This window comes from Tetrao urogallus, assembly GCF_951394365.1.
Source record: "Tetrao urogallus genome assembly, chromosome: 11".
Taxonomy (NCBI): Eukaryota; Metazoa; Chordata; class Aves; order Galliformes; family Phasianidae; genus Tetrao; species Tetrao urogallus.
In genome coordinates this window covers 9,385,807-9,399,969 of record NC_136824.1, presented here as the reverse complement: position 1 = coordinate 9,399,969, position 14,163 = coordinate 9,385,807, and the positions used below count along the sequence as shown (strand labels likewise).

Here is a 14,163-nt window from a genome sequence, read left to right as displayed (position 1 = left end):
AGTAGATCCATTCTGAACAGACAACTTGGCATGTTTTGTCAAAGAGTATGATTGGGTTTGTGGCAGTGTAATTGGGCAAGGGTTTAAAAATGGGTCTTCATTGGCCCTTGTCTGCTGGAGCCTTCTGCTCAGTGTCGCTCAGCTGCTGTCATGTTTTCTCTGAGTTTCAGTTCCTTTCACATACTTCTTTGGCAGTGCTTATGCCATTGGGTGGTGTCTTTTTATCAACAGATATTCAGACTTCCAGACACAAAGACAGGAGGAAAGGATCACTAGATGTCAGATCCACAACATCACGAGGGAGTGATGGTATGTTAAACCAGCAGGTTGTGTTTTTTTTCATATCTCTATATATTCAAATTTTTATATGAATGCATAAAATGCACATATAAATACAGATAAGCATGAGTGTATACGTGTGCATACATACCCAGACACGAATAAAATACCAAGTCATCAATCTGCAAACAACTTCATGTTTATAGAACAGCTCAATATTCATCTGTTGAACTATTTGAAACCTTTTCTGAACCACTGAAGAATGGAAGGCCATCAACTTCTCTCCTGCGTGGATAGAAGACCTAATGAGATTGAACAGAAATACTTTCCAAGTTCTCTAACCCTAACAAATTATTACAAGAAATTACATTTCTTATCTCTTCTCTAGATAAAAATATGAAGATAATTTTCTTAAGAGTTTTATTTTCTTTTCACTGTGTGGTATTGTGCTTCATCCTATCCCCCCAGCCCTGATAACTGAGACACATTCAGTATTTTTGCTGATACTTGCATAGTTCTGTTAAGTGCAGACCATTGCTGTTTGGGCAGCATGCAGTAGTGAAATGTGGAAGAGATCTGTGGCAGTGAGGATACAGTCATGTCTTGGTATGACAGGAATAGCATTGATTCTTCTTCTAAAAAGGTGCTCAGCACAAAGTAACAGTGCTGTGTCTGTATTTTGTAGGCAGCACAATGTAGTTATCTAGAAAAATCTCATCTTGGCTTTTTCTCTACAGAGCAGAATTGCTAACTGATGTAAAACATTTATTTTTCAATTTCCAATGAATAAGAGGCTAGAACCTCTACTGTTTTAATTTGGCATAGCTATCTTCACTTCAGAGGAGCTTCACTGATTTACTTCAGTGTGAAAGCTGACTCATGGCTTGTTGTGTTGAAGCAGGCAGGAGAAGTATTTGTATCCTGTAATACCTAATGCAGTTGTTACCTACGTGTGCCAGCCGGGTTAGACGCAAGCACAGCTCTATAGTCTTTTAACTGAGTATTTCCTTAAATATTTTAATTAGTTTAAATACAAACCAAAGCCGCGATTTAGCCAGGCTGTTGTAGCTACTTATCTCTAATCTGGACAGCAGTGGTTCAGCAAACATCTCTGCACCGGCGTGTTGCCAGCAATACCAGCATGTGTATGCATCCTGCTTACAGGATTACTTGTGAAGGGCAGCGCAGGGTAAGCCATTCAGAAAATGAACCCAGATCTCTTGGCTGAACGCTGCTGTCATGCCGTGTTGCTGAGCTTGGCACTGATTCTGCTTTGTCCCATGCAGGCAGCTCACAAAGGCGGCACTCTTCTATGGCCAGGATACATTCCATGACTATTGAAGCACCAATCACCAAGGTAATGAGCAACCGTTGCTGGTCATTGTCAGATGTGCTGTACTGGAACACCATGGCACAAGGCTCCAGCACAGCATCTGGATGGAGGAGGAAGGCAGTGCTGGCTTCCACTGCAGCTTCTTCCCTTCTTCTGCCTGTCAACAGCCCGATGCTTTGAGCTGAGTTCTCACAAGGCTGCACAGCAGGGTGCCCTCCTTGTGGCCAGCTTCAGCACAACCCTTTTTAAGGACTCTTGCCTTTGGGGAGGTGGTGACGAGAGATCCTCCTTCTTGTGCTTTGTAAGCTACTTCCTGGAACTGTTCAAGGATTTGTCACAAACTGACCCCTTCATAAGGTGACAGAGGCAAATGGAAGAAGGTTGGACAGAGGAAAGTAATTAATAAATTGCTGTCTTCAAGGCCATGAAGTCCTAAAGCCAGCAGCAAAAATCAGTGTTTTATTAACATTCCTTTCACTTTAATTCTCCCACACGTGGATTAAAGGTTTAGATCTCACATAGTTGCTATGAGTTTTCCGTAATAATTGATGAGTGTCTGTTCTTTCTTAAATCGCTTTTGAATTCAAAGCATGTCTGATGTTAAACTAGGTAATAAACATCATCAATGCTGCACAAGAAAGCAGTCCAATGCCAGTTGCAGAAGCGTTAGACCGTGTTTTGGAGATATTAAGAACCACTGAACTGTACTCTCCACAACTGGGAACAAAGGATGAGGATCCACACACAAGTGACCTCGTGGGAGGGCTGATGACAGTAAGTACATGCTGCCACAAACAGCTATTGATTATTTTCTGCTGCCAGATGTTCCTGGATACCTGATCTTTGTCATCTGACATATGCTTTGCCTATAAGATGCTACATTCTTTTTGTGTTTTCTCCCCACAGACCCTATTTTATTAATGTAACTCTGGAATAAAGTGGACTAGGTCCTTTGAAGCATTAGTTTCACTGGATGTGGAAAGGGAAAACTCTTCTTTTTCTAGTGTTTCATTTTAGAAAGGTATAGATGGAAGAGAATGAAAGACAGATACTTTGTAACTAGGATTAGAATGGAATGAATGAAAAGTATGTGAATAATCAGTATGTGTTTTCAGAGGAATAGAAAATGCTTTTTGTTGCTTTTCCTTGGATTATATTTGAACTCACAGAGATTCATGGAAAGATCAGTATTTTGAGCTAAGAACATGAATATTCACATTTTAAAACACAACCACACTCCACAAAACTCAATGTTTAAATAAATAAGGCAAGAAAAAGAAGTTACGTATTTTGTCATTATATTAGCTAAAAAGGAACAGGAACATTGGAAAAAGAAGTGTACCAAAAGCTGAACAAAGGGCACGTAGCGAAGCAAAGAAATGAACCCAAATTCTCAGTTTGGAGTGTGGCCTTCCTGGTGATAACTAGATGAACTTGGATTCATGTTACCTGTACCTTAAGGATATGTGTTCCCATTGGTCTATAGGTTGCATATAAAAGGCTTCCTCAGGAGAAAAATAACTGTGTTAAATGCAAAAGGATCAGAGGATGTGAGCTTCTCAGAGAAGTCTCTGGGCTATTATCATTTCAAGCTCAAGACAAGTTTGCAGAATCCATTCAAATCTTGAAACAATTTACATATATTTTTTGTCTTATAAAATAGCCCAGCAAATGTCTAATTAGGAGAAACATACAAAAGGCTTCAAGAATTCCAGAAGATCAGAATGCTTCATACAGTTGAATTTACTAACTCAGGAGACAAAATATATTCTTACATTAACCATTAATATATGGGAGAAATGATGATGCATGAGACACAAAGGGAATCTTTGCTTCTGCTGAATAGTCGTGCAGTGCTCAGTTTTTAATTTCAACTGCCCCTTCCTTTTCATGGATTATTAGTTCTTTACATACATTTGTATTCCACTTGTAATTCAGCCCATCTTTCCTGCATAGTGTTATTGAAAACAGAATCGTAGAACCATAGAATGGCTTGGGTTGAAGGGACTCCAGGGATCATCAAGTTCCAACCCCAGAATCATCTTATTCCATTTCACATTCACAAGCTGTATCTAAGGAGAGGCAATTGTGGGTTATTGGATTTGACCTGCTACCCAGAATTCATGATGGGAAGGGCACCTGGAGTTCACAAATGGGTTTGCCAGAGAGAATTACACCTGCTATTTCAACTCTTAAAAAGAGAGTCTATGATTCTAAGAGATACACAGCATCCGCTGTTCTAAATACTTGTCCCATAGCAATGCAGTTGAAGAGTCATTTGGACAATTGTAATGGTAGTACTCCATTTTAAATCACAAAACTTCAGACTAATTTACTTATGGATTTGAAAAATACAAACATTTTAACAGTTCCTGTAGGTGCAGGCATTGCGTGTTCAGATACAGCATCCACATTTCCTTAAGCTATGCTTTGTGTACATAACACAGTCAGTTGTGTTCAGAAAGGGTTTTTCAATAGCTGTTTTTTGACATTGTAGTCTGGGTAAGCACTCGTGCAGTAGCTAACAGTTGGTGTGCATCAGAAGAGCAGGCAGAATTTGGGCCACTACATTTAGAGTTATGAGTTGAAAGGTAAACATGAAATACATCGTTCTGTCGGTTCTAATCCCTCAGCTCAGCTTGCACATCAGGCATCATGCCAGACTTACACCTAGGAGGCACTGAGCTGTAGAGCACACAGGCGTAAGTTCTTTGATAGAAGGGAAGTCTCACAGTTATTTTTTGCCCTGCAATCTCAGCAACGCATCATGAGATTCTGATGCTGCTGTGGTGACCTGATCTGCCAGCACTGGGAGGAGAGCAGAAGTGTGTCCCCATCCACCCCCTCCCAGCACCCACTGCTGTTTGCTGATGGGAAATGTACAGACATACAGCGCCTGGTTTGTGGCACGCAGCCAGACCTGATGTCTCTCTGTTGTCCAAACAAGGGTGGGTGTGAGGCTGTAATTCCATCTGCACCTGAGAAATTCCTGTCTTTACTCCCCAGCGTTAATAAGGACGCCACCACCTGCAGTCTCTCATCCATTATGATCTACAAGTAAAGCATACATAACAGAGGCAATTGTTATGACTGCGAGAGCTCATAATCAGGCTTCTCTAAAGTCATGGTGCTACTGTTTGTTGACATTATTTTACAGACCTCTTTTGCAGTGCCCCACATTTAACTCTCATCTTTCATTGAACAGGACGGTCTGCGAAGATTATCAGGGAATGAATACATATTGTCAGCAAAACGTAAGTCTTAATTTGGCAGCTACTGAGATGTTAAGATATTAAGACGTTTATAAAATCTGCTAAAGGCACTCAGATGTTCCTTTTTTTTTAAATGAGCATTGTTTGTTTTGATTTACCCCTCAACAGAAACTCATCAGGTCGCTGGCAGCTTGATCTCTCCCATCTCCCTCAATGACATACCCCCACGGATAACACAGGCAATGGAAAATGAAGAACACTGGGATTTTGATATCTTTGAGCTTGAGGCTGCCACTCATAAAAGGTCAGTAAACTATGGGCTCGTAAATAGAAGTTGCTGAAAACTGACGGAGAAGTCATCCTGTAATCAGCTCTTAAATTTTTCTACCTGTGCTTTTCATACTGAATTTCTTTTATTTTCAAAGTGGAATGTTAGAAATTTTCTCACCATGTGTGAACTCATTAAATATCTGTTGTTTCATCACACACTATTTCTTGCAGATTCGCAGTGGGAATTTATCAACTGGAGATGATATATCTTTGATATGGTATAATAACAAAGCAACACCATTTTACAAGCTTTCCATTTCTGTTTTCAAAAACAGAAAAGTTCTATAAATCAAATTGTTGTTTAAGTTACATCCAACTACATCTAATCTGGTCAGTTGGTATAGAGCATGCTTTTTTGTCTCTGTGTAATTGGGTAGTTTCTATTCCCAAACAGTTTTGAGTACAGCTTTTCAGCAACATTCTCATTACCTTTCTTTGGGATTAAAAGAAGCTTTTTGATTTAAAAACTTAGCAGGCTACATGTTATGTATAAGACTAACAGAGGAATATTTACTAATAAAATGGAAAGCATACAGTTTTCATCATAGATGTTTTCAAAAGCAGGTCAGCAGTTCTGATGGTCTGTACATCACTAGCAACAAAAGCTCCCACTATGGCTGTAAATCGATCTCTTGCTTAGATCTTTGGTTTTATTTCCTGATGTCTATCAAAAATTCTCCTCTGAGTCTGGTTTCATTTATCACGCTTTGTCTTAGCCCAAAGCTTCTGCAACACTGTACTTTGGAGGCTAGATCCTGCAATAAATTGACTAACTTAAGGCTCCACTGAAATCCCAGATCCATAAGAGCTTTGAAAGATATTTAAAACAAGATCCTAAGGCATTTCATTAATACATATAGGCTTCAACTTTAGAGTGTGGTTTTATGAGCCCAAAACATTGAGGTTTTTGTTCTTCTTAATAAAGTGATCTAACTTCTGATTTCTAAGTAAAGAGATTTGCATCATCTCATTACGGTTTTTTGGTTTTGTTTTTGCTTTGACACACTTTCATTTCTAATGAAGTACTATAGATAAAGTAATTAAAAAAAAAAAAAGTTAATCTAGCCATTGTAATTTACAACATTTAATGTGTTCACTGCATTAAAAGAATTCAATGTTTCAGGCAACGCGCATGAGGTGACCAGGTAGGTTTTTCTGTTCTTATTGATTTGAATAGACCAAAGGAGGACAAAAGAGGCATTTTGCTGCCTACGTGCTTACTAAAGGTATAATAATTAGGATTGCCTCCTGCTGCCTTTAAATAAAGGCAATTCATTTACTAAGGAAATTAAGGTGATCTTCAATGGATCACGTCTACAAATAGATCATTAGTACTGCCTTCAAGTCTAAGCAGACAAACTGATAAAGCCAAGACATTTCATTAACCCTAAGCTCAGTGAAGGAGACAATGCAGTTCCAGACACAGAGCCCTGGAGGAACCTCTGACCGTGCTGCGTGGTGCTGACGAGCTGGCACGCAGGGAGACCTCACTGCCATCCCAGTGACATCCCAGCCAGCACCTGTTTTCACCTGCTTCCAGAATACCTCATCCTTTACTGCATGCAAAGTCGGTGAGCAATAGAAGCCTTCAGGGGGCTGGTGTAAAAGAAATGGAGCGGGTGTACAGAGCAGAAAGAATAGCGATTGCAGCACTGCATGGTGTACATGTACATAACCTAAATGTACACAAGCTGGCTTAGGAAACTGGCAGTGGTAATACCTCCTCCCTCTTCTCATGTGCTGCGTTCTGGACATGCTGATTTGTCTTGTTTTGGCTGCAATCTGTGTTTACCCAGCAGAGACTCCCCAGGTACCAAAATGCTGCTACACACAGCAGCACACACAGCCTGTTTAGTGCTCTCAGACCCATCAGGGACTGTCACGTTCTGAGAGCTGGCATGTGACAGAAAGGCAAAAGATTCTGAAGTTCTGTAGCAAGCAAATCTGTATACTGATCTGGCACATCTTTGGTTAAAAAAAGCTCTGTAGAGTTGTGCTATTCACACTCTGTAATACCCTTTCAACCTCATTTGTTTTAAAATTTTGTTTATTTTTCTTCACAGGCCTCTGGTTTATCTGGGTCTCAAAATATTTGCTCGCTTTGGAATCTGTGAATTCCTGAACTGCTCAGAATCAACCCTGAGGTCATGGTTACAAGTTATTGAAGCTAACTACCATTCCTCCAACTCCTATCATAATTCCACCCATTCAGCAGATGTGCTACATGCCACTGCTTATTTCTTGTCTAAAGAAAGAGTCAAGGTAAGTCCACATCTATAAGAAACAGTATAGGTGGGATGTGCAGTCAGGATTAAAGGAAGATCTCTCGGAAAAGATGCCAAGACTCAAATGTCTGCCTAGTGCCAACCAGTTTGAGCGCTCTGGTGAAAGAACTGGGCTGCTTTACATCAGTTCTAGAGTCTGCCATATGGTGTATGCGGAACAGTGGGTACTACGTAGTACTACAGGAACTGAGCCATTGTTGATGAGAGAATAAGAGAGCCTCCTTTTACAACAAAACTTCCTGGCATCGTTCAGTTTTCTCACATAGGTGAGCTAATGACTGAATTATTTTGTGGTGGTCAAATACAGATTAACAACTGTCACTTCTCATGCCTTGTGATGGTAATTTTGTGGAAAACTCATGGAACAATATAGGCCTTAAAATATGCTGAGTGCTTCCAAAGCTGTATTACCCACTGAAGTAAATGTCCTGAGGCTGAAAGAGACTGCATTGGAGAAGTGTTGAAACAGATTACTTGTTGAAGTTCCTTGTACCATAATGCCCACTGGTGTATTAGAGCCACTGACAACCAGAATAAATCAGAACAGCCTTTGTTCTCACGCCCAGAGGGCAGACTGGAGTGTGAGAAGGCAAATTAAAGCAGTGCCTGCACGTATACCGATGGCAGTACATGTTTCTAAGTTAAGTTTTTGGATGGAAATTCCTACTCTGAATTGGCCTGCCTAAGGATAGTGCTAGTGATGGGCACCTGGCTGAGACATTTGTGATTGTAAACAAGCTTCCGACAGCTCATTAAAATTGAAGTCTCTTAACCTGGAGCTGTATCTTATTAGTGTGCTCTCCAGAGGCTGACTCATATACTGTATGCCAAGAGGGAATAGAACTTCTTCAGAAATTTGCAGCCCCTTATTTGCCAGAGGTTTAACTGGTTTTCTCAAGAATATCTATGAAAAACAGACAAGATCTGGAATCATCTCAATGCCACAGAAACATGACTGCCTCCTCCTTTTCCAAAATGTTATTTCCATTCCTCTTTAGGCATAGCAAAAGAAAAAAAAGTTGCAATAGAAGAAGGAGCAGAATCGAAGTTCAAGATTTGCTTTTTATCTTCTCAGAGTTACAGCCCAGCTGCTTTTGCACTGTCCAGAGTTCAGCTTAAGTTAAATACAGAAAGCACAGTTCTGCTGTCAGATTCACATTGAGATTTTTTTCTTCAGTAAATTGAACTCAGTTCTTGTGTGGGAAAACTTTCTGGTTTCCAAACTGAAGCAATATTCTCAGGATCATTTCCATTTCTGTGGCATAGGAATTAATGTGACAAAGTTAGAATCCTTGACCTGAAGTTGGAGGTAAAGGTACTGTAAATCCCTTCAAAGGTTGTTATGTCACACTCAGGAAATAAGCTTGGGATACACTGCTGTGGTCCTGCCGTTCAAGTATTCTCCAGTTTTTCGCTGCTTTCCAGCTGCACAGGTCTTTCTCACACTGAGCACTGATCAGTCTGTCCCACTCAGGAGAACCTGTTCTACAGTTCCTCGCCCCTAACTTTATACCTCAGGTACAATCCCAGGAGTAGCAGCGGAAAGAAGCAGCTAACACAAAGGAGACAGTATTTCAGACAATTGTAATTGTGAACCTAGGGTAGAAATATTCCTTTGCCTTTTCTTGTTCTGCACAAGACCCTTCTTGCAGTCCTCAATGAATAATATCCTCGCTCCATCAAAGTCAAGTCTTTGCATTAATTTCAGAGAGTAAGGTAGCGTAGGGACAGTCTTTTCATCTACCAAATCTGAGCACTGTGAATGGTACAGTCAAAGGGAGCAGAGAATTTGGACCTTAACTCAAGCTAATTTGAATTAACTGTCCCGCTCCCAGATTCAGCTGGAAATACTTCTGCTCCTGTCTTTTTTATTAACATTTTAACAAAAGTATTTTGCATTTATGATCGGCATAAGTGCAGAATAAAGACTAGTTTCAGAGTGGATGAACAGTAAAGATTCCTGAGGTGTTTGGTTCTTTTTCTCTGTGTTATTAATGCACTGTTAAAACATCGCAGTATAAAACCTTCCAAGTCAAATAGTTTTGTATTTCATTACAGAGTAAACATAAGGAAGCATACAAGAATTACCAGTGTGATTAGACAGAAAACACGGAGTACACCATGCTACGAGAATCTGAATCTGACAGTCCGATTTTTCTAAGGTTATCAACTGTTAAGAATTCTGCCCAGACTTTGTATTAGCCCAAGACACTGTTACAGAACTGGACTTATGTGAAATACTCTTTACAAATCACAAGCCTAGCCAACACATCAATGGAATACGATTAGGGCACATTCAGTTTTCAGAAGAAATGAAATGGTCTGCTATCAACAGCATACTCTTTAGCAATACCAGTTTTTTTCCCAAGCCAAATACGCTAACTGAGTGAAGGCTGTTTAAGTGCTGTTAGAAACCACAAACTAATTTATTATTTTGCATTAATTTGATTAATTGAATTTGTTTTATCAAAAGTATGGCTAAGGCAAAACTCAAGAGGCACAAAAAGACAAAAATGTCACGTGGCGTTCAATAAAGCTTATAATGAATTTTCCAGTGCTCTGACTAGAATGTCTGACCCTTACCGATTTGCAGAGTTCTGGCTTTTCTCCCTTAGCAACTTGGCTTAACCTTTATGGACAGAATAGCGTTTTTAACGAGCCTGCCAGGAAAACTAAGCATCCTTCTATTTTCAGCAAACTTTGGATCCCATTGATGAAGTTGCTGCACTTATTGCTGCCACAGTCCATGATGTGGATCACCCAGGAAGAACAAATTCTTTCCTGTGTAATGCTGGGAGTGAGCTAGCAATTCTCTACAATGACACCGCAGTGCTGGAGAGCCATCATGCTGCCCTGGCTTTCCAGCTCACCACCCGGGATGACAAATGCAATATATTTAAGAACATGGAAAGGTAAGCTTAAACACTGTCTTGTCTGCCCACTGACATCTCTCACTTCTGTGCCTACCCAAGCCTTTCTATTCTTTCTTCCCCTGGCACCTCTCAGCAACACAAGCGGTCTTTAAGACAGACTTGTTTTAGCAAGCAGCCCTTTGTGAACCAGCCAGCATTCTTAATTGTTTCCTTCTTTAAACAGGAATGAGTATCGAACCCTTCGCCAAGCCATTATTGACATGGTCCTAGCAACAGAAATGACAAAGCACTTTGAGCATGTCAACAAGTTTGTCAACAGCATTAATAAACCCTTGGCAGCGCTAGAAGAAAATGGGGTAAGCAACAATGCGAATCCTCCTTAAAGTGAATAGGCAGGGACTGGGAACCCTTGGCAGTAGGAAATCTCCACGTGATATTCTGAGAAAGTTCATGAGAAACATGGAGAAAGAGAGATAAGAAATGTGTCTTTCGCCTCTGGCTTTGAATGCTCTTTTTACATCATCATTGCACAGCTTTGAAGATGAGTGGGACTTGCTTGGTTCCTGTTATTACTGCAGCACTGGGATGTTTTATGAGAACCAGCCATGTGCTTGGGACCGGCAGCCTGGCCTCTATAATTCCCAGTAGAAAAAGCCATTTTGACGAACGCAGTCACTCCTATGGAGAGTGCTGGCAGAAAGACTTGGTGTTCTTGTTGGCCATTTCTGCAAAGGTGCCGAGATTTGCTTCAGAACAGAAGCTGAATTACTCCCTCACTCACAACGGGAATGCTGGTGGTGCAGAGTAAGGGCAGGTATATTGACTGCCATATGGCACATTCTGTGGAAATGAGGGCCCTCAGCTTTTAGTGCTGCCTGGCAGCATTCATGGGTTTTCTGCCTACTTTCTTTTTTAATCTTTAAAATAGATGATAGTGGCATTCTATACCATATAGACATAATCAATAGCCATCTGGAACCCCATGGACACAATGAAATTGCCTGTTAGGAACTCATTCTAAAAAACCACACCAGTTTCAATAACAGCTTCAGCCAGCAGTTTTGTTGCCAGTAAGAGTAGCATATAATTTTGTTGGAATGGTTTTTGCAAAGAGAAGATTTTCAGAATAGTTATAATAAAGTTTGCAACAGTGGCAACGTCCTGTAGGAGCTGTAATGGTTTTCTGTGTTTTCTTACCATGTTTTTTTAGAAAGCCACATTTATGACTATTGTGTGCAGGGAGGGTAGGGCAGTCTTTTTGTTACCAGAAGGTGGGAGAGAGACAGACCTCACCCATCAGAAGCAGACTGGAGCTTATCTGGAGGAGAGTACCCTTGCCCACAAGAGAATAAGCTAGAATCAGCTTTGTGTTTGGCTCTTGGTGATGCTAATGAGAACTCTGTGAACATGGAGCCAGAGTTGTAGTAGGATACTGGTTTTACTGACTTAAAGTAGAAAAAAGGCTGTTAATTCTGTGGCTATGAAGTATTTTTTCCCAGATAGCTCTATGTTGCAGAATGTGGCTTAAAGTCTCAGACAAGTATTGATTTCTGTGGGTGCTGCACTGGACCTTGTGTTCATTGCCCAGGAAATACCTACACTTTGTTCCAAGTGCCCATTCACTGCTACCAGAACCTAGAGGAGACCAGAACTAGCCTGTGCGTATGCTTGTCCTTAGAATGATCATTTAACAGCTAAGTCTTTGTTACCACAGTTGGTCTCTTACCTATTACAAATAAAAGGAAGGATGATGAAATACATGCTCAGATTGTAAAGCTGTTGTCAGAAGTTGCCAAATGACAAAACTACCACCATCTCTTCAATCTGATGGCTTCATTTACATTTGTGCATGTTACAATGCAGTCAGGCCATAAATGTTTCATCAGATTCTGTTTTTCACTGATAGTCTTCTCTCACATTAGAATCCCTTTGCTGCCCACTGGCTTGTCACACCATTTTCAGTTCTCACCCACCATTCTGTTCCATGGCTTCTCACTCTGCCTCTCTCTCTTCTCCATTTCCCAGCACTAGCTTCCTCGCTCAACAAATCCCTCCTTTTTCAGCCTTCCTTCCCTCTTCCAATAGTGTTGGCTTGCTAGTCCATTCTCTCAGAGTTCCCAGGATTTCTGTGCCTCTCTACTCATTTTCTTCTCTGCTTCTGCATTCATATCAGGTAACAACCTCTTCTTCCCTGCTGCTGTTTTTCTGCAGGTTTTGTTTACTGCAAGTAGTGGAGAGGCAGGCTCCCTGTTCTTAGTTATAAAATCTGAACCTGGACAGCTTCTGCTCCAGCACAGCCAAGAACTATAGTTGCAGCAAGAGTCCTGCTCAATCCCAGGCTCTAGCAATTCCTACTGAATCTACACAAACCACGTTTTTTTCCCTGATATTAGTAACATGTCCAGCAGCTTTTCACAGAGATGGTGAGTGGCTTACCCCAAAACCATCCCTCCAACTCAATTCCAGGTCCTCACTCATGAAGATGTGAGGGTATTTAGAAAAGAAAGAAACAGCAGCAATTTTAGCATCAGCTAGGAAGAGCTGATAAATTCTCCTACCCTCATATTTAGAAGCCACCAAATCATTTTAAACTGCAATTTTCAGAAAAAAATATATAAATCTTTGCCTGAGGCGGACACCTGGTGGGGGAACTTCAACCAACCAATTTCAGCTGGCAGTTGTGAACAGTATTAAGTAAAATCTTTTAATGTGAAGCATCAGCCCGCCGGCTAGCTGACAGCTGGAGCAGTAGGCAGTCAAGCTGTTTCACTGTAGATAGTTTTTTTAAACATACCTATTTATTCATGGAAGTTTCCACAGAACCTGATTTTTTTTTTTTTAATTGATAAGATAATTTTAAGAAGTAGCATGCACACATATATTTGAGGGCCTCATAAACGTTTTTGTTGTTGTTGTTGTTTTGGGATATTCTGATGGAAATGTAAGGCCAGCAAAATGCGTGGGAGATGAGGAGGGCAAATGCTTCTCTGCTCAGTTCCTTGATTGTAACAAACACGATAAAAAAGAAGGGAGAATAATTCTTAGTAGATTACAAGCAAGCGAGGTGGCCCCAAGAAGTGGGCTGCAGCATCCATCCAAAGATGGATGGATCTCTCTTGCTGACAGTTACAGAGAGCTGGGTGGCTGCTCCATGCTCTTTGGATGGATCCGTCCTCCTGCCTACAGAGAGCTGGGTAGCTGCTGCTGCTGCTTCAGCCTGTACAGATAGACAGTAAAAGTAAGGACAGCTGCATGTAGAAATCAAAGTTTAATTCTGGCTGTGAGCCCCAGGGGCTGTAGGGGAATAATCTGCCCCACGAGGTATTTGCGATTCATAGCAAATCCTGCTTAAGAGTGGGAAGAAAAAGGCAATATAATTTTTAAGAGAAATCGAGAAGCAAAATGTTTTCCTTCTTTCGTTTTGGAGTTTCTCAGTTCAGCAGGTTCCTACTAAAAGGTCTGTAATGTGCGAGTGGGTGAAACCAATCATTTGCTGTGCTTGTTACCAGCAGAACAACTCTGACAGATCCCTTTTCAAGTCTGTTCATATATCTGGTTGCAGCAGCAGTGTGTGTTTCCTGGCCCTGTTTCCAGTCATGGCTGTGACTCAGTGTAATGTTTGCAGGCTGAGCTGCCAACCATGTATTCCAAATGGGACAGTTCCACTTATTTTTTTATTTATTATTTTTGTACATATTTGTTCAAAGAGCCATGCTGAGAAGCTGCTCTGTTTGTTTCCTTTCTTCTTTTGTTTCATAAATTGAAAAAAAAAAATCCTTTCCAGCTCCAGCATCCTTTATCCTCCCATTTCCCTTCATGATGTCACCTAAGCCTATGACAGGAAGCCAACA

At 40.8% G+C, this 14,163-nt stretch overlaps 1 protein-coding gene across 1 annotated transcript in view; it reads left to right on the top strand.

The window, feature by feature from the left end:
• Positions 1 to 14,163, top strand: part of PDE8A (phosphodiesterase 8A) — a gene marked incomplete at both ends in the record, with an annotated part of 107,481 nt that overhangs the window by 89,467 nt on the left and 3,851 nt on the right. Inside the window, 8 exons of the mRNA XM_079541019.1 lie at positions 232 to 309; positions 1,566 to 1,636; positions 2,222 to 2,386; positions 4,818 to 4,866; positions 4,993 to 5,128; positions 7,218 to 7,416; positions 10,134 to 10,351; positions 10,536 to 10,668. Of these exons, the coding sequence (XP_079397145.1) occupies positions 232 to 309; positions 1,566 to 1,636; positions 2,222 to 2,386; positions 4,818 to 4,866; positions 4,993 to 5,128; positions 7,218 to 7,416; positions 10,134 to 10,351; positions 10,536 to 10,668 (1,049 nt within the window). The remainder of the gene's footprint in view (positions 1 to 231; positions 310 to 1,565; positions 1,637 to 2,221; positions 2,387 to 4,817; positions 4,867 to 4,992; positions 5,129 to 7,217; positions 7,417 to 10,133; positions 10,352 to 10,535; positions 10,669 to 14,163) is intronic.